Source organism: Aquila chrysaetos, chromosome 6 (assembly GCF_900496995.4).
Source record: "Aquila chrysaetos chrysaetos chromosome 6, bAquChr1.4, whole genome shotgun sequence".
Classification (NCBI taxonomy): domain Eukaryota; kingdom Metazoa; phylum Chordata; class Aves; order Accipitriformes; family Accipitridae; genus Aquila; species Aquila chrysaetos.
The window spans coordinates 8,030,001-8,050,256 of NC_044009.1; the positions used below are offsets into that span (position 1 = coordinate 8,030,001).

Sequence of the window (20,256 nt, forward strand, 5' to 3'; positions counted from 1 at the left end):
ACACCCGCCTGTTCCTGGAAAACTAAAACCACACAGAGCTGGTGCCCATTGGCTTTTTGGCACCAGGGACCAGCTGCATCAGGGCTGTGATGGGGGAAAAAAAGAAGGGGGGTGGGGGGTGGAAAAAAAAAGGGTATTTGTTTCAAAGCACAAGCCACAAGCTTTGCTAGCAGGACCACAGGTTGTTTTTCCGACTTGCAAAGGCTGATAGCAAGGGAAGAGCAGCTTTCTTGGCATGGGAGATGCAAACCCCAGGAGAGAGCATGCAAGCAAGCCAGAGCTGCATGGTACAATCACCCACCACCCAACTTTTTTTTGTTTGCACCCCAGATTTGCTGGACATGTCCCGGATGGTCTTGAGGACCAAAGGGCCACAGCGCCTGCCGCGGGGGTACGAAATCGTTCTCTATATTCCTGTCTCCGATGCTGACAAAGTTGGGGTCTTCTATGTGCAGAGTAAGTCCTTCCTCATGTCCTCCTCTGCCCCTTCCTCCTTGTTTGTGGTGCTTTTGAGATCCCTGCAAGCTCTTTTCTTTCCATCTCTGACCTGGTCCTCACCATGCTCTTCAAATGGCACTTCTGAAGCAAATCATGCCCTCAGCATCCCTTGGAAAACTTTGGAGATTAACAAGCAGAGGCAGATGGCCATAAAGCTGTTTATCCAAGGTCATCCAGCAAAGGAGTAGCAAAAAAAAAAAAAAAAAAGAGAGCCATGGGTCCTGACACCCAGATGCTTTCTCCATGACAGCAACATGCTCTACAACACATTTTCCCCTCCTTGTTCCTTACTGTGGGCAGTAATTTATTCTCTGGGACCAAAAGCCCTTATCCAGCCCAGAAATGTGCCATTAAGTAGCTTGGTCTTGTCCCTCCATGCAGAGGCAGTCTGTCAGCAGGAGGACTGGTGGCATTGTCATCCCATGGCATGTCAGAGAGGGCTGCAAGGGCAGAAACCCCATGAAAACATCTTCCCAATAACTGCTCCATCCAAGGAAAGGCTGTGACACTTTTCCTCACCCTTCTTGTGCACGACTGCAAAATTGCAAGCCCCTTAACTCCTGTTTTAAGGTACTTCTGCCAGATGAAGTTGTATCCACCCACAGAGGCAGAAAAGCTCCAGCACAGAGGGATTGCAGTACCTCTTTGCACGCAAGCAAAACAGGCTTGAAACCACCACTGAAACTTTGGAAATTGCTCACCTTCCCCTTTCTCTTCTTGCAGACCCTTTCTTTGGGCAGCGCTACGTTCACGTGCTGGGCCGGAGGAAGCTGTACCACACTGTGCAGTACACCGGTGGGGCCGCTGAGCTTGACTTCTTCATTGAGGGGCTCTGCTTTCCTGATGACACCTTCTCTGGGCTGGTCTCCATCCATGTCAGCCTCCTGGAGACACTGGCTGAGGTCTGGGGGCTCTGGGGAAGCGGTGAAGATGGGAGGCTGCAACAGCCAGAGGGCCATGCAGAAGGGGATGGGGATTGAATGGAGAGCAGTCCCCATTAATTTACCCCAAAAATGACTTCAGGGGTAGGATAATTGGGGGGAATAGTGGTCAACAGGGTGTGGAAAGTACCTGATTTCTGCTTGCCTCCCCAGGGTATCCCCCATACACCAATCTTCACCGACTCAGTAGTGTTCAGGGTAGCACCATGGATCATGACCCCCAACACTTTGGCACCAGTGAATGTCTTCGTCTGCAGGTAAAGGCCAAGGGATGATGCCTTCCCAGCCAAATCAGCATCAGTCTCATAGTCTCCCTGGAGGTCACAGAAACAGGCTGGGGAGGTGATGGGCAGAGGGAAAGGCAGATGCCTGCAGGGGTTACCCATCCTCCAGCAGCCCTTCATCCCCTTCCCTCCTGCCATCCACTTTCCCAGCATGAAGGACAACTACCTCTTCATCAAGGAGATAAAAAACCTGGTGAACAAGGCTGGCTGTGAGCTGAAGGCTTGCTTTGGCTACATCAACCGTGGGGATCGCTGGATGCAGGTAGGTGGGCACCAGAGAGGGGGCAAAGCTTTCCCTCCCTGCTGATGTGCCCCATGAGGGTTTTCCTTCCTTCTTCAGGATGAGATTGAGTTTGGCTACACCCATGCTCCCCATAAAAGCTTCCCAGTGGTGCTAGACTCCCCTCGAGATGGAGGTCTGGAGCAATTCCCCATCAAGGAGCTGCTGGTAAGAGCAGAACAGTCACTTGCATTGCCCAAGGAGCAGCTTGAAGGTTTTTAAGCTTAACCTGTTTAACCTTTCCTAAAATCCCACTTGCACTTGGCTCCTTGGAGGCCCTACAATGGCATCTCGAAAACCTTTTATCCAGAAGGTGCTGGATGAGAGGGGAAAGGAGGAGCTCACATGTCTAGGAACAATAGACTCCTGCCAAGCTCCGGGACAGGAGCGGCTTTCTTCACTCCGAGTATCCCAGCAATGGGCTGGTTCTTCCTTTCCTCCTCTACACCTGTGAATACGCAGCAGCTCCCAAGCAAGAGAGGAAAGGAAAACATGAGAGGGGTCAATTTACTTCCTCAGAAGAGACCAAGATGCAGCCAGCTGCCAAAAACATCCCCGTGGGGCTGCTTTGCCAAGGCAAAGGGGCAGCTGCAGGCAGGGCATGCAAAGAAAGCTGCCTGGGAGGGCAGTGACCCTGACCAGGGCACTTTGGGAAAGCCCAGCAAAGACAAGCATGGGAAAAAGATGGATTGAACGATCCCTTGAGATATCACCATGCAGAAAGGGCAGGACATCCTCAAGTAGCCACCAAATCTCAGCCCCATATACACAGGCAGGCCCTGGCAGCAGCCTCAGCCCTGGTCTTCTCTCTGACAGTAATAGGAGAAGAGGACAGCTCTTTGCTGCATGTCACTTTGGGGAAGGTTAAGCACTTTCAAAAGCATTGAAATATATCGTTTCTCATGCCTGAAATGAGTACACGCAGTCCCAGATTCATCAGGCAGGATGGGAATACCGCACTGATCCGCTCCTTCACAAATAAGCCAGGCAACCGCTTCTATCTGCCCTCTTTAGGAATTGCTTTGCTTCATATTTAGAGAAGCAATTTCAGCTTTGGAGCTGCTAACACATTATACTCCAGTTTCTGCTTTGAAGCCTCCCCTAATCCCCACTCCTATCTTTCCAATCTCATTTTCCAGCTAGGAATATTTAGCCAAACGTAACACGCACAGGTCCTCCTTTCACCCCGGCCAAGCCCTAAGCCCCTGTGACCCTGCGCCAGGGAAAAAGGAGACGAGAGGGAATTAGCCCCTCAAAATCAATCTGGAACTGATAGGACTTGGATGTGACCCTCAAACCTGGGATGAACCAGTGCCTTGACAGTTGAAACCATACTGGCTTTATGGTTTATTAAACTGAAATAAGCTGAGAGCAGGTGTTTCATGCTCAGTCCCTCCCGCAGCACCCAGGGAAAGGATCTGACCCCCAGCCATCCTCCAGATATGCCCCCCAAAAATGCACAGGGAGCCTCAAGGAAAGGCAGCCCTGCTGCACTCTCGCTATCCCAGCTTTTCCAAACATCCTCAATTAAAAAAAAAAAACACTTCTAGATCAAAGCCATGCACCCTCAGGTCTCCCTGCTCATTTTTACCAACCTGTGTATTTGGTTTACCCTTACGGAAACCCAACACTAATAAGTGATTGGGATTTAATGCAAACCCAACAGATACCTGATCTTGTCCCAGGGGTTGCCATGAGCTCCAAGCCCATGTTGACTTGAACCAGAGAGCAAGGACAGGTTCAAGGCAGGACTTTTGTCCACCACTGCCATTTTTGCCCTATTTTTAGCATTACAATCTCTCCCTCGGGCATTTGACCCTGGCACATCACAACCAAGGGTTAATTACCCCTGCATGCACAATACCTTAAATCCCAGGTACATTAAGTCCTGAAAATCAAGGCTTAAATAGGATTTAAGTGAAGTACAGCCCTTCAGGTAGCTCTTATGCCTGGGGAGGATTTACCCTCAGGGGCTGAAGTTCATCTAGCTAGACAAGAGCCATCCAGAAACTCAGCTTCAGGGCCACCCCAGCACCTAATTATCTTAATGCAGACACTTAAACATTGGCTGTGGGATGGCAGAGGACATCTCTCCCCAGCTCTGCCACCGGCATTTGCCATTTATTACTGAGCTCAGATGACCCAGAGACCTTTATCCTCTTGCCTTTCCTTTAGCCTCTCCCCATCCATGGACAGGCTTCACTGTTAATATTTTTACCCACTGGAACAGGTCTGAGGCCAGCAGGAGGGATAAAAGCAAAGGCACAGAAGCATGGGGGACTCAGGGCAAAGCCCACAGTGATTTCTCTTTCCCCAGGGCCCCGACTTTGGCTACGTGACCAGAGAGCCCCTCTTTGAAGCCATCACCAGCCTCGACTCCTTCGGCAACCTGGAGGTCAGCCCACCCGTGACCGTGGCAGGGAAGGAGTATCCCCTGGGGAGGATCCTCATCGGCAGCAGCTTCCCCACGTAAGCTATGGGAAACCCACAGGTTTAGGAGCAAAGGAACCACAACTGCCCCTAAATATCATCCAAAAAATCATATTAATGGCCTTAATTAGCCATTCCCTGACCAGCTGCAAATCCAGTACCCTATGGAGTGGATCCACCCAATCTCCATCTTCACATTTACACCCTCCTTTCTTTCCTCCACCTTGATAACAATTTATGTGTATGTACATATTGCTGCATAAGTATTTACTACCCTTATCCCCTCTCTCGGGGGTATTCTCCCCCCCAGAGCTGCAGGGAGGAGAATGACCAGAGTAGTGCGGGATTTCCTCTACGCCCAGCAAGTGCAGGCTCCCGTGGAGCTCTACTCCGACTGGCTGTCCGTAGGCCACGTTGATGAGTTCGTCACTTTTGTGCCCACCTCCGATGCAAAGGTACCCCAAAACCCTGTGCCACTCTACGGTTTCTCTTCTGAGCAGCTAATCCCATTAGGGCACCTCTAAGGAAAACCCCAAAGCTTGTTTCCTTGACAGTCCCAACCAGTACTTGCTGGGGTTCTCACCTCATCCACAAAATGAGGGCTCTGAACACAAAAAGGAACTTGTTGAGCTAATAATCAACACAGAAGAAAAAAAGATACCTGCAAAGGTTGTCCAAGAAATGTAAACCTCAATATTCACATGGGCTGGCCACGGTTCACAGCTGCTCAGCATCTCCCAGATATTTTCTCTTTCCTCTATCCTGGTTTTTACTGCTTCTGACACAAGATTTTTTCTCCCAGGGAAACCACGTCTTGACCTTGCTGGTTCATAGAAAAAGTATTTATGCACACACACCCCCCTCACAAACCCTCCATTCAGTGCTTTTGCCCTCCCCAGGGCTGTGCTAAGCCCCCATAAGAAATCCCATCAAGACTGCAGCAAGCAGCCTCTGGTGCTCCACCAAGGAGCAAGGAAACCATTTCCACTGGTGGGAAGCAAGCTGGGACACACACAGGACTCAGACCCTACAAATTCACAATTCCCATAGGATTAGCTCATCTGGCTTCTTCTGAGGAAGTCAGAGCCTGATTATTCACTTGCTCTATCCTGCCTCACATTGCAATGCCAGCCCAGAAACAAACCAACCCACCCCCCAGACAGCAACCACACTCCTCCACCACCACCTCAGCTCACCCAAACCTCCAGCAAACACCCTCCCGGGGGTTTATATACCCCACCTGGGGTGGGCAGGATTGGACCCAGCTGCAGCCAGGATGCTGTTTTCCTCCCTGACCCAGCAGCAGTTTAACCCCTTGGGGGCAGTTGGTATCTGCCAACAGTGTAAATCCCTGCACCTCTTTTGGATACATCCCCTCAGCACCACATTAAAAAAGGCACTAAATAACAGCAAAAACACCTAATTTTAAGAGTTTAAGCTCAGGTTCCTTGCAAAAATAAGCCCCTGAAGTCCCCCAAGGCTTTAGATAAGGCACTTTCAGTGACCACTCTCCCTCCCATCTTGCCCCAGCGATTTCGGATGCTGATGGCCAGCCCTGCGGCGTGCTACAAGCTCTTTCGGGAGAAGCAGAAGGAGGGCCAGGGTGAAGCCACCATGTTCAAAGGCAAGGGGACAGTGGGCGGCTTCGGCTGAGCTTTGATGTTAGCTGAGACAGCCGGAGCCACCCCACAGAGCAGCCGGCCCGAGGGCGGCAGCACCTGACCGACGTGCGGGTATCAGGGGACGTGGGGACCTTTTCCCGCCCGGTTGCCCTTCACAGCTGGCAAGCGGGATGCCTGCCCACCATACCCAGCCTCCCCAAGCCCTATTTTGGGAAAGCGAGTGGGATGGGAGGGATCAAGCCCTCTGCACGGAGGGGATGCTTGCTTGGTGGGATGGAGCATCTCTGTAAATACCAGCAGAGCTCCAGCATGGAGTGGGACAACCGGGGACTCTCACATCACCCCAAATTAGCACCATTTTTTCTCGCTTGCCCTTCCCTCCCTGCAGCAATGACGTTTTGGTTGTCAGTTTGGGCATCCTCTAACTGTGGTTTTGAACATCATCCATCTGTGATGGGTTTGGGGGAAGGTCTTCATACCTCCACAGGTCCCTCTGGGTCACTGCCACCTGCCTGGGACCCGGCTGTCCCCAAACAAGGGGTGGCCTCCATGGAGGTGGCAGCTCTGGTTTTGTGGAGCTGAATGGAGAGCTTTAGCAGATAATGATTCATGTGGGCAGCAGGATGGATGATAGGACTTTTCCAATGCTCTTTCCAATGGGCAGAGGTTTTCTTCCCACCCAGTTTCCCAATAAACTAAGAATTGGGACTCACGGCAGCCTTAACTCCAAGCTCAGAAAATCATGATTTTGGGGACTTTTTCCATCTGTGTACCCCATTTTAAGCCAGGCTTCTGCTAGCACCACTTCATTTTAACAGGGGTTGCATTTGTAGGGTACTTGGGAACAGACACAAAACGGGTCACCATTAACAAGGTCCTTTCCAACGACAACCTGGTGCAGCAGAACCAGTATGTCCAGGTAATAACTGATATTTCTGGTAATAATTGATATTTCTTGTAATAACTGCCCCAGGGTGGTGCAAACCCTTAAGGGAGGTGTTGCATTTTGGCTTTCCTCCTGCGTGAGATGGTTTTGGGGGCCATGCCTACCCACTCTTCTCCATCCCCTCCAGCGCTGCATCGACTGGAACAGGGATGTCCTCAAGAAGGAGCTGGGGTTGACGGAGGAGGACATCGTCGATCTGCCGGCCCTCTTCAAGCTCGACAAGCAGGGCAAAGCCGTACCATACTTCCCCAACATGGTGAGGGGGGTCCCTGTTCCTCAGGTCTCTCCAAAAACCAGTTTATTCAGCCAGGATGAGTCCCCAAAGTTGTGCCACAAAAGCACAATATTTACAGCTGCCCAGACAAAGAAAATATCTCCAGCCAGGCTCAGATAAGCCCGGGTCTACCATAACTTTGTGGCTTTGTGTTGCTTGCAGCGGGGTTAACCTACATAGTTTTGAGGTGAAAGCCTTTCAAAGAAGTGAAATTGCAAGGCGTGGGGCACATTTTAATGATAAAAAGGGGGAAAATTATGCTGGATTTGGAGGCTTGGGGGAAGGTGGCTGCAAAAAGTGGTGTCGATGCGCCATTTTGGGGTGAGGCTGATGGAGGAGGGTGGCCAGCGGCTTTCCTTCGGCTTCATCAGTCCCGATGCCGCTGGGCTCCCCTTGTGTCACCCCACAGGTCACCATGATCATCCTGGCCAAGGACCTGGGCATCCCCAAACCCTTCGGCCCCGTGATGGGGGGTGAATGCTGCCTGGAGCGGCAGACCCGCTCCCTCCTGGAGCCGCTGGGCCTACGCTGCTGCTTCCTCGAGGAGGTGGCCTCCTACCATGGCAGGCTCGGGGAGGTCCGCTGTGGCACAAATGTCCAGCGGCAGCCCTTTGCCTTCAAATGGTGGCACGTAACACCATAGCGAGGCCTCCTCCTCCCTCCACCCTCGCCCCTGGCGGCTTTTTCAGCGTGTGTTGCTTGCAATTCAGTTAATAAATGAATTTGCTGTGAGGAATGAGGCGGGAAATTAAATAATAAGGGGTGAAAATCGTGAGAGAAAGGGAAGGATGCCCTCAGGGAGGGCAAGGGGGGGGGGGGGGGGGATCCCATGTCAGCCATTGGCACCTGCCATTGTGCCCCGACCAGTGTTGCGGCAGATGGGAGGGCCTGGGCACCTCCCCTGCAGAAAGAATTCGGATGGGAATTAATGGGGGGCCGCACTGGTCCCCCCCCCTCCCCAAAAAGGGGGGATCCAGCCGTCCTGGCCCCGCTATCCCGCCTTGTGCCACAGGGTGCACCACACTCAACATGGCGCCTCCCCTGCGGCCGCCGCCACACCCAAAATGGCTGCCCGCAGAGCCCCGCCCCTCCCTCTCTTAAAGCGGCGCTCTATGGCCGTGCTAGCGGCTTTTTCCGCTTCCGGGGCGGGAGCGGGGTCGGAACTGCGCAACGCCAAGATGGCGGCGGCCGTGGTGGGAGTCTCCTTGAGGCGCGGCGTCCCCGCACGGCTCCTGCGGGCCAGCTTGCGGCCGGTGAGGGGCCTAGAGCTGCCCTGACCCGGGCAGCCGTGTGGGGGGCCTTTGGGGGAGGCGTGGTGCGAGGGGCTTGGGGGGAGATGGGGGGCTGGAGGGGGTGTTGAAGGGAATTGGGGGGTGGGTGGGTGAGGAGGGCTGAGATGGGGGGGGCTGGTGGGTGGGAGGGGCTGTGTGAGTTTTGGGGAGGGAGATGGGGGGCAGGAAGGGGTGCAGAGGGGCCTGGGAGGAAGCTGGGAGGGGCTGGAGGTAGTCCAGGATGCAGTACGGGATGAGAAGAGGGTTCAGAGTGGGTAGGAGAAGGAGGAGGGTGGGCTTCGGGGAAAGAGGAAGTGTGAGGGGGATGCTGGGGAGGATATGAGGGCAAAAAGGAGTGGGAAGGGATCTGGGAAGGGTTTAGGGGGAGACGGGAGGGTGACAGGAAATTGGGGGGGGAATGCAGAAGGGGGTTGGGAAGGGATGTGTGAACAGGAGGGATAGGGATGTGGGGTAATTTAGGGAGAGGTGAGTAGGGGCAGGTGGCCTGGAGGGGAAGGAAGCTCCTGGGGGAATACTGGAGCAGGGTAGAGATGTGGCTGGGAGCTTCTGAGGGCAGTTTTGGGGCAGGGAGAGTCTTCAGGGCTGTGGAGGAAAGAGTGTCTGCAGGCACTGGTGGGTTGCTGGTTAGTTTTAGGATTATCTGCCTTGTGGAGGAGGGAGCCTCAGGTCAGAGGTGGTTGCGTGTGCCAGGGTACACTGCTGCAGCAAATCCTTGGGAGGATTTTCCAACAACTGTACAAATGCCCAAATACAAAGCAGCGATGGGTCCTGCAGCTCTCACCCCAAATGTGTGGCCTCAGGTCGTTTTGTTGCCTGGCTAAAAGCCACCTGAAGGGACCTAAGGCTGTTGTTTGAATACAGATGTGTCGGGGAGCGCAGACAGCAGCTGCAGCAGCGCCCCGTATCAAGAAGTTTGCCATCTACAGATGGGATCCTGATAAGCCTGGGGACAAGCCCCGCATGCAGACGTATGAAGTGGATTTGAATAAGTGAGTATGCCCCATTAGGGAGAGGCTTTGCTGTCAGGCAGGTGCATTGGGGCTGTGTGTGCATGTGGGGTTATCTGCCAAGTGATAATGGAGGGTGGTTGAGGAGCACTTGAGCTGACAGCTAAAGGTGTCAGCAGACTCATTAAGCTTCAGGGACTGTTAAAACCTTGCTGGAGTGGCCAGGGGGGTGGTGCCTCAGCTGTGTTACAGAGCAGCTTGTCCTCAGCACAGGTAAGATCAATGTTATTTCATGACAAAGAAAATCTTACTATGATTATGTGGGATTATTTTTCCCTCCCTCAGCTGTTGGTGCCGAGTGTGACAAAACTGTACCCTGAATGCCAGTGTCTCAGTAGCTGTCAGCAGTAAAATGGTTGCTTCGTTTTGTGACTTCTGTGAGGTTTTATCTGTGTTCCTGAGTTATGTTGAAGCCTTGAAGATGTTTCATGGCTTTAATAAGCTTTATTTATATAGTAAATCTGGGGCACGTTCCAAAAGGAAACTTTTATGTATAGCTCACAGTCCCAGACCTGGGAGATAAGGTGGAAGTTTTATCAACTCTTCTCATAGTTTTCTTCACACTTAGTTATTTCTGATTTGCAGGTGATGTTAAACTTGTAGTAATCACCTGCACACTTTGCTGTAGCTATTGCCAAGAAAGCTCTTACTTCTCTGTGATTCTGCGAAGGGATGCTGTCTTCCCTGTGGTGCAGAAACCTTCACATGAGCATGTGTGCCTTGATTTCCCTGAGCTCCACTTGCTGCTGTGCTTTTGCCAGAGGAATTCACCTCAAGCCCTTTCTGAAAGCTTCAGATACAAAGCCACGCAGCTCCCTACTTAGGAAGCAGATGACGGAGAACTCAAAGTTTTGTGACTTGCACCAGTTAATTTCTGGGTGTTGCCTTGTTTGCTGTATATAAAATTACATAAGTTGTCCAAGACTGTTTGTTTTTGTGTGCAGCACTGCCTCTTGTGACTAATGAGGACAGGCAGACTTGTTAAAACCTGACCCAAAATAAGAGAATCAGTAGCAAGGCACTCCATTTTCATTTGTGCTGTCTGAACCCTCTTCAGGTGAGCCAGATCTTCTGAGTATCAGCAAAAGAAAGGGCTTCTTTCCCACCCTGACCCTGGGGTGTACTGAGCAAATAGGTCACGCTGCTGATAGAGAGATCTCTGTCTTGTTGCCTGGGATGGGCAAAAAGTGTATTCTTAATTGTAGTTGATCAAAGCCCTTTTAGGGGGTGCCAGAGATCAAGCACTGAGGCTGGGGGGGTTTATACAGGTTCACCGACTTTGTTTTCTGTTATAGATGTGGGCCTATGGTGCTTGATGCTCTGATCAAGATTAAAAATGAGTTGGATTCTACTCTCACCTTCCGCAGATCATGCAGGGAAGGTAAGAAGGATTTTCCAGCCTGCTAAACTGAATATGGTCTTTGAAGACTGTTGCTGACAGTGTATGTGTAACCACTAGAAAACTTCAGGGTAGATGGCAGCATACCACCCTCCTCTTCCAGCTGCTGCATATGAAATACCTCAGTGAATCAAGTAGTAAAAGTTAAAGCTCATATTCACAGGGCGTAATCGCACAACACTAAGCTGTGAGCAATATGCTTAAACAGCCCCAGTCGTTCCTGTTTCTGTCCTAATCTTGTTCATCTTGCTGCCCTCCAGTGATGGACTGCGTAGGGAAATCTAGCAAGAGAGATTACAACAGCAAAATTGAGGGGGCAGATGTGGCGAATGGGAATGAATTGTAGGGGCTGCTTTATCTAGTGCTGCTGTGGAAATAAAGGGTGTAACTGGAAGAGTACTTATGACTTCTAGGAATAGCTTCAGGAATCTTTTTTTTGGCCCTTTGACTAAGCTAAATGATTGATTGAGGAAAAGGCCATCTGGTGGTTTTGCATTGCAGAGCGACCGGCTGGTTCTCATACAGGGACAAATCGGCATGTCTGTTTAACTGCATTAAAACTTACCTGTCCAGGTGACTTTCCCTGTTAAAAAAAAAAAAAAAAAAAATCCTACTTCATGGGTAATGTTAGGATGCTGAGCTTTAAATGATAGTTGTGGAAATGCAAGAAGGGAGGATGCCTTTATGGAATGACTTTTGATTTAATTAGGTGGGTTTGCAAGTATGAGAAATTTAGGTGCAATTGATGCCTAAAGATGTTTTGCCTTGGATCTAAATGAAAAGCATGCTTTAACGCAGCCATTTCCTGTAGAATCTGCATAGCAGGTGGAGGAATTTCATATGGTGTAGTTGTTCTCAGTGTCTGATATTTAGATAGCCAACACTGTTCCCGAGCAGCTGGAATTAATTGCCCTGAATACTTTTCTTTGAGAACCTGAAGACAGATTTTTCAAGCTGGGCTGGTTCAATCTTGCCCCTTTTCTGCTGTGCAGGAGAAAAAAAACCTGATCACACATTCCTCTTCCATACTCGTGGGCCTGTGTCTGCAGTCCTGGTTCCCTCTCCAGTTGACTGGAAAATACTTGTAACCATTTCTTGAGTGGGAGGAATAACCTTGTTCAAGTGCCAGCATTTATCTGGCAGCGAAGGCCAATGCATCAGGCACTGAGACGCACTAGCTCATCAGTGTGAGGAGCAGTGGCATTTCTCTGACTCATATCAATTGATATGTGTCAAATCCTCTGATATTAGAGTTTTGCCCTTTCAACATTTGTCGTCTTGCTAATATGATGTTTTAGGCATCAGACTGAATTGGATACCCGAGCTCCTGACCTGAGCAGTATCTGTGACTGTTCTGCAGTGGTTTTTCTTCTAAACCTTGGCCTTTCCTGGGCTTCATCTGATCCTTCTATTACTGGGAGATCATTAGTGGTGTCATGTAATCCATTTGTTAAGCTATTTATATGCTGTTTGTTCTGGTTGGTGTCTGTCCTCTCACCTTTGGGAGTTAATGAATGCAGTTTATGGCACCACTCCACCCTGCTGCAGAAGGCACAGAATGAAGCTTCTGTCTTAGGGACTTTGGTTTATGTTCCTGACCTTCAGGGATGCTTTTGACCATAACTGTAGGGCTGATGGGGGATGCGCATGGTTCCCACGTTATAATCTTGGTGTTAGCTGCTTCACATCAATACAAGCTTGTGCTTCAAACTTGTGAACAAAGCTGAATGTTTTCCCCACCCTAAGTAGCATGTAAAACTAATGAATGATGCGAAAGGGATGAAGTGTCCAAGCCACTTGTTTTCTGCTGTGGAAGGAAGTTTAACACCGAGAATGTGTTTAGGCTTTAATGAAAGTGACTCCTGTGTTTGTTCTTTATTTAAGTAGCAACGTGTTTGGCCCAATGGCAACTTCTGGCGTTTTCCTCGTCACGTACAGAGTTTCTTGAAGACAGCCTAGGGGCATGTTTGGGGCCAAGAGGATCTTCCTCAAGTAGGATAAGAGGGTAAATATCTAATGCTTTACTCTCTTCTCCCACTCAGGCATCTGCGGCTCTTGTGCTATGAACATTGCTGGTGGAAACACGCTGGCCTGTATCAAAAGAATTGACCCCGATCTCAACAAGATCACTAAAATCTACCCTCTCCCCCACATGTATGTGGTGAAGGACCTTGTTCCAGTGAGTATCTGCCTTTGTCAGCTTGCGACCACAGGTGACACTGTTCCAGGCAGTGTGGGGTTCAGATTGGGTTGGTAAGGATAACGTTGGGAGGTGCCAACAAGATCAGGTCTCACAGTTCATGTTACTCCTGCTGGTGTTTTCTGGCTTGGGTGGGTCTGAGCTTCACAGCAGTGACTAAATCTGTCCTCATTTGGAGGAATGTGGCAGGCTGAGGTAGAAAATGCCTTCTTCTGTTGGAGTGGTAGCAGATGTTCAATCTCTCATGCATCAATTTAGCTTAACAAATGTGACCTCTTTGCCTTTTGACTCCTAGGACTTGAGTAACTTCTATGCACAGTACAAATCCATCGAGCCTTACCTGAAGAAGAAGGATGAGTCAAAACAGGGCAAGGAGCAGTACCTGCAGTCCATAGAAGACCGTCAGAAACTGGTTACTGCTTCTTTTCTACCATTGAAATCCCTTCTAGATAAGACCAGGGTTAAACGTTAACATGCAGTAGCTTCTAGTTCCTTTAATGACAAAGCTGTCTGGTACAAAACCTGATGTGGGTGGAATCTGCTCCCTGAAATGCAGTGTCATGGCATGCCTGCATTGCTAGGGGTAACATTCGCTAATGAAATGCGGTTGCGATGGGGACTTGGATCTCATTTTCACTGACTGCACTGCGAAACCGTGTGTGTTTGTAAAAACTTTGTGAAGGCTACAGGCTTGTGATATTCCAATGGAGATAAGGCACTGTATGCTGGCATGTAGGCTGTTGGGCTCAGCGCTGTCTGTCTTGTCTAGCTGCAGCATGCTAAGCAATGCTCTCATGTTGCTGCTTGCTGGGTTTTACAGCCCTAAAAACTAATGGCAAAAGCTAAACCCTTTTGGATGTGGAGACACAAGCATGATCTGTTAGTGCAAGTCTTCGGATATCTGTCTTGAGCACTGCATTATTTTGGGGGATTTTCTGGGAACGTAGTATTGTTGCTCCAAGGTTTCTGCATAAAGCTGAAGGGTGCCTGAGGAACCATTTGAACAGCTGGAACATAATAGCTTTTTTAAAAGCTTATAGTGTGAGGAAGTTCTTGTCTGGATTTCCTTGGCTGCCACAGTAAGTATCATTAAATCAGCAGTTTCTCTTTTGCTTCTGACCTGTCTTGATGAATCTGTCACTCACTTCATGGTTCAAAGCTCTGCCTGTCGATGCTCCACTGTGATTGTTGCTGTGATGGTCACTAAGTAGGCGCAAAGTGGGCAGGCAGCCCAGATTTTTGGCAAGTGGTAAAAGAGAGGTGAATATGAACAGCAAAGAGGAAGGCTGATTAAAGGGGATTCAATGAAAACATGTGAGCTGCACCTAATTCTCTGCAGTGATCTTTGAAAGTTTTCCATTATGTGTGTTTGCTGTGAAGTTAAGGTCTAATGAATAGACCAGTCATGTGCCCAAGATGTTGGCAGCACTGTGTGATTGGTTGGCACTGTGACGTCTTAACGACCACAGGATTTTACAGTCTGAAAGACTATCTATCCAAGGGCAACAGTTAGTTCTCCTGCACCACTTCATAATGTGATCTGATCTGTATGTAAGGACTAAAGGGACTCTCCCTTCACATGGTTTTCATAAAGTGGCATCCTTGAAATCACTTTCTCATTCAAGTAGAAATAAGCAAACCTAAAAGTGACTGCAAGAGCTGTCTGAACCTTTCTCACAACTAGTAAACTTGCTTTTTATCTCATTGCTGAAGTTTCTCTTGCTTTGAGAACGGCCTGCGTGCAGGAGAAACTTGGATACGGTGTCACCTGAAAAACTCTGACCTCTTTCTTTAAATCATCAATCATTTGAAATGTTACAATTAGAAATAAGAATAATTTAGAGCGAGAAGGTAACTCTGACTTACCTGGCTTTGGCAAGTCTTTCCAAAAGACTAATGCAGGAGACTCGTTACAAACTCCAAGGAGTTCTGGCATCAGGTATCTTTCTAAACTAAATTTAATGAGAACTTTGTCCCAAAACAACTTTCAGATACATAAATTAAGCCAGACTAGACTCTCTCTTAGCCTGGGGGGTTGATTGAGCTGCTAGGAGACTTGGGAGACCCTCAGACTCCTCAGAGTTTGTCTTTTGCCCAGTGTCACTTCCATGTAGGTCTACCTTTCTTTTCTTCAGCGCCTGAAATAAAGGTGGCTTTCATCTCTGTAAAAATGGTGAAATGGCTAAAGACTCACACCTTTCCTGTTCTGTAAGTGCTTGGGGATCCCCTCAAAGCACATACTAAACTATGTGCTCTTCTCCCTTAGGCTGTGGGGCAGACTTTGCTCTTTCTTCTCTCCTGTAACATGGCCTTGAATTTTTAATTGGTTACATATCTGTTCCTTTCCTCAGCCACTTACTGGGACAGGCTGGAAGGAAGGAATGGAGGAAGATTAAGCAATTTTCACATTTTTCTTCAGTTTATGCTTTTTCCCCCCCTGTTGTCACAAACCCTAGTTTATTATACGGGTTGAGATGAGAGATTGCATGCATCTTGTTTCAGAGGACCTGCATGTAGAAATTGCTTTCTTCCATGAGTGCTTCTTCAGCATAAGGTTTTTGGAGCCACTCTGTTGCAGCAAGTCACTAGAGGGGAAGGTGGTGAAGGAAGCATGTGCTCTTGTAAATCCCCTCTCTTAAAAAAAAAAAAAAAATGCTTTGTCATGGGTTTCTGGAATGGCTTGACTGTGGTCTCCCACCCCCATGCAGGACGGACTCTACGAGTGCATCCTGTGTGCCTGCTGCAGCACCAGCTGTCCCAGTTACTGGTGGAATGGGGACAAGTACTTGGGTCCTGCAGTACTGATGCAGGTAAGGACAGATCCCATTTGTCATGTGGGACTGCTGAGGGACTTCCCATCTGAAAGCAGTATAAGTATTTGCAAGTGCAGGTGGGATAGTATTACATAGTTGAGATCCTGGACCAGAATTCCTGAGTTAGGTGTTGCTTTTAAAATTTCACACTAATTACAACACCTTGAAGCAGCATTTGGTGTGTCAAATGCCACTGACTTTCAGGCCTATCGCTGGATGATTGACTCCAGAGATGACTACACAGAGGAACGCCTGGCGCAGCTTCAAGACCCATTTTCTCTCTACCGTTGTCACACTATCATGAATTGCACGAGGACTTGCCCTAAGGTACGTGTGTGTCCTGCAGATGTCCCTTCTGGGGTTACTGGCTTGTTTCCAAGCACCCTGTTTGAAAACAATAGGAACATACCTGCTTAGGCTTTTGTTTTCCTCAAGCTTTCCTTGGCTTGTTCAGCCTTTTGAAACACAGTGAGTTACCAGCAGTCGTGCTTATGATGGTGACTGTACAAGAGGACGTGGCAAAGTGTGTATTACACATCACGGGAACATCTCTTCCTTATGAGCAAAGCTGTGACTTTGAGAACCTGTCTGTTTCCAAGTTTCAGGAGTGTGACAGTTAGGGCGCTGGTCGGTCATGTGAGGGACACTGCCAGAAACGGTACAGGGAAGTTTGTCTTGCGTAGTCAGATCAGTGGTGTGAGCATTGTGAGTAATGCGCTTAACCCCCCCACGGTGCAACCTTAAACTCCAGTGGTAGCAGCTATCCCTGATGTATTGTGCAACTTGTGTAATGGAGAAGACTACAGCAAGTTTATGGTGCCTTTGGGGGATGTGTTTTATGCTGACATCCTGCTGCCAGGGCATTTCCCAGATGGTCTGTTCTCTGGTATTTTGTTTGAAAACTGAGCAAGCTTTCCCAAATCGGAGCATGCCTCTTCCTCATCTTGCGATGACCTTGTGCCTGTTGTTGGGCAGATTATCAAGTTTTGCTTTCCTGCCAGCTGTGCAGTTTTCTAGCCAGCCTTTGCTTGCACCTGGTGGTGGAATAATTCTCTTTGAGCTGTGAAATAATATGAAGGCAAATGTCTAAGTGGATCACAGATGTGGGGAAGGTGAGATGCTTGAGATATGGGTTGATGTGTTTGTCAGGAGCACTGCGTGCCGATTTTTTTTTTTTTTTTTTGTGTGTGTGTGTATTTTTCTAAAGTGATTCATTGACTATAGATAATTCCCCCTTTCTATAGGGAGTTAGCTTGTGATCTGGTGTCAGCCATAGTTCAGCTAAAGGTGAAGGTTCAACCTGAAGATCTGGCTGGCTGTAGGAATGTATGTAGTACAGGGAAATAGCACTTGGTCTCAAGTTTGAGACACTTTTGTGGTTAATAACATGTTTCCACTCACATGCTCTAATCCTGGCTGTTGTCTCGATCAGCCCGGAAAGACTGCATGGTGAGCTCTGCACCAGGGTAATTTCCTGTTCATTCTCTGTCCTGCCGTGCTACTGCTGTAATCGCAACGATACAGCAGGGCGGTTGTGATCCCTCTCTCATTTTGAGATTAGGCATGCTTGGTTTGGTAGCAGTGCTACAGGATTAAGGGCCTTTGCAAGGTGACATGTGTCTATATTGTAGAAAAACCTTCTTAGGAAAGCTTAGCTGGCTTTTGCATGAAGAGCATTTTCATTTTGTGCCTTAGTGTTCTTGCTCACTTCCCTAGCGTTCTCCAGTACACAGCTTTTTTTTTTTTTTTTTCAGACAAGGAAGAAAAGCCACATCTCTTGTACTGTCACTGTCAAGCTTTTACAAGGCAGTTTCTTGACTCCAGAAGTCATCTTGTAATACCTGTAAAAGTGTTGAATTCAGTCCTGCTTGAGCTTTATTAGAAGTTCCTATCACTCAGCCACTCATTCTTCTCTTTGATCCTCGCGTTGCTGATTAAAACCAGTCCTCCAAAGTCAAATGAGCATTTTTTTCTTTAAGCAGTGGGAAGTGCTGCAGGTTCAGCCTCCAGGTAGAGGAGGTGAGCTCCCAGCACTGCATCTCTACTCCAGGCTGGCTTGCTTTTCCCTTGTAAATTGAAGTTGGAGTGCAGTGAACCTGGATCAGCACGCCTTAACCAAGGGGCTCTGCATACTGTAATGCTCAGCCTGCCTGGAGCAGGCTGTTCAGAGCTGTCCCTCAATATCCTGTAACCTCCCAGCATTTGAAAGGAAGCACAATATTAGGCTGGACTCCAGCTTTTAGAGAAAAAAAAAAAAAAAAGCGGGGGGGGGAGCTGCTGAGCACCTCCTCTGCCAGCTATTCTTATGAGTAGCAGCATATTTGTGAGTTTACTATGACTTAGATTGGGGCAAGGCAGGGGAGGATGCTCTAACTTGCTGATTTCCAGAGGAGCTAACAAACTTTTCCTTCTTAGGGTTTGAACCCTGGCAAAGCGATTGCTGAGATCAAGAAGATGATGGCAACTTACAAAGAGAAGGCAACTGCTGCATAATGCTGTTCTCTTAACTGGAAGTGTAACACACAAATGTGCTTTACCTGAAAGTAATTTATACCTGATTTAGCAAGAGAAGGTTCCAGCAGGGAGTTTGGTGTTTTTCTTACAGGTTTGCATGTACAATAAATACTGTAAAGAACAAATAAGAGTTGTTACTTGATTAACAATATTGAACTGATGCCTCTGCCTCTATCGTAGAATCCAAAACCTCTCTGTTTGAGAGTTTTGAGTGTGTGAGCAGCTGGGGTCACCTCTGAGGCTCTGCTGTGGGATAAGGATTTGAAAGTGGCCACACAGCAGAGATGGACACAGAATTTCTGTAATGACCTTGATCCCATGTCATTAAAGCAAATGCATGTGTGGGAAGAGACCTGCAAGTAATAAGCCCTGTGGTGATTAGCAAGAAAACAATGGAACTGGCTGGGAAGGGGAAATGTTGGAAGAATCTCACCCTGTTCTGAGATCCCCTGGGCTCCTTGGTGAGGTACAAAGTGAGGACCTGGAGCTCACAGGGTGCACGCATGTGGCAAAATACCGGTGGCAGTGCCACTAGGAAAGAGGTGTCTTGCCACTGCCCTGCTGGGATGCTTAGTTTTATTTCAAGTCCTGAAGTAGATGAGATTTGTTGGAACAGGGTTGCATCTTTCTCTTTGTTCTAGTACAAGTGGGTTTTAGCTCCACATTTCTCAAGCTTGTGATGTTTGTGGTAGGTGGTTGCTTGAAGCAGCTGTTTGCAGTCATAGGGGGGTGGAGAGAAAGGAAGTGCTTTCTGGTTTGCTGCTTAATAGATTTTTTTTTTTTTTTTTTTTTTGTCTAGGTGTAGTAAAAACTTCTAGAAATGTCATGATGCTGCTTCTGAGACGTGGTATGGTAACCAGGATGCTGCCAGTGGGCAGCAAATGAAGGTTGAGGTGGCATAAAAAGTTGTATACAGCTCTGGAAAGGCTTACCCCCAAAATTACCCTGGTTTTTCCATACATTTATCTATCCTGCAGTAAGGGAACCTTATGGCTGTTTTCAAGAAGCCAAGCTGATATTGCTGTCTTAATTTTCATTTGCAGAAATACTTATTTATTTTCCTGGAGCTAATGTCTTCATTCCCAAGAGCTGATGTGAGGCAGACTTCTGTAGGTCAGAGACTTTACGCTTAAAATCCATGTGTGTCGGGCTGCTCTTCCATGTCACTGAATTGCCCCTGTTTTCTGTGTCTCAGGTGAGCTGTGGTTAAGAAGGGGTGAGTGCTGGTCCTGCGATGGAGAAGACCCAACTGCTGATTTTAGACAGCAGGGGTGTGTTGTCAGTCCCATGATACTGATATTTCTGTCATATCCCTGTACTTCATAATCTCGTCTCCCTGCTTAAATCCAAGGGGATCCCATCAACAGCTTGAATAAAAAGAGCTTTGTGATCCCCCTCCTCTCCCACTATTCCTTTCTCTTTAGTTAACATGGGGGTTTTTTGAACACAAATGAACTGGGTTTTGCCTTGTTTTATTTAAAAGCTAGGCATGCTTGCTGAGAAGAGGGTTGGATGAAAATGCAGCAGGGTGCAGAGGAGCCGAAGGCAGCCCCTCACTGTTTTGACTGTTGCTGCAGTGGCTGAGGTTTTTCTGTTCTGATGAACACAATCTGCTTCACCTTTGGCTTTGGAAGGAAGCACAGGCTCTACCTGCGGCACATACAGAGGAAATATTTGCTGTATCTCCCTTCCTGTGAAAGAAACACAGGGTTTCTTGTGCAAGGGTGGGTAGAGAGGCGAGGGTGGTTGCTTTTTG

General features: G+C 48.5%; 2 protein-coding genes across 2 annotated transcripts in view; both read left to right on the forward strand.

The window, feature by feature from the left end:
* Nucleotides 1-8,003, forward strand: part of LOC115343407 (protein-arginine deiminase type-2-like) — a 10,814-nt gene extending 2,811 nt beyond the window's left edge. The window contains exons 6-16 of the mRNA XM_030019294.1: nt 331-456; nt 1,222-1,400; nt 1,593-1,696; nt 1,874-1,985; nt 2,064-2,171; nt 4,321-4,472; nt 4,744-4,888; nt 5,964-6,057; nt 6,889-6,974; nt 7,129-7,257; nt 7,685-8,003. Coding sequence (XP_029875154.1) covers nt 331-456; nt 1,222-1,400; nt 1,593-1,696; nt 1,874-1,985; nt 2,064-2,171; nt 4,321-4,472; nt 4,744-4,888; nt 5,964-6,057; nt 6,889-6,974; nt 7,129-7,257; nt 7,685-7,918 — 1,469 coding nt within the window. The 3' untranslated portion in view covers nt 7,919-8,003. The remainder of the gene's footprint in view (nt 1-330; nt 457-1,221; nt 1,401-1,592; nt 1,697-1,873; nt 1,986-2,063; nt 2,172-4,320; nt 4,473-4,743; nt 4,889-5,963; nt 6,058-6,888; nt 6,975-7,128; nt 7,258-7,684) is intronic.
* A 399-nt stretch (nt 8,004-8,402) lies between these two features.
* Nucleotides 8,403-18,625, forward strand: SDHB (succinate dehydrogenase complex iron sulfur subunit B). Its single transcript, XM_030018385.2, has 8 exons — nt 8,403-8,528; nt 9,429-9,556; nt 10,870-10,955; nt 13,016-13,152; nt 13,469-13,585; nt 15,882-15,983; nt 16,191-16,313; nt 18,402-18,625. The coding sequence occupies exons 1-8, from the start codon at nt 8,454-8,456 to the stop codon at nt 18,477-18,479; spliced, it is 846 nt and encodes a 281-aa protein (XP_029874245.1). The 5' UTR covers nt 8,403-8,453; the 3' UTR covers nt 18,480-18,625.
* The last annotated feature ends 1,631 nt before the right edge of the window (nt 18,626-20,256 follow it).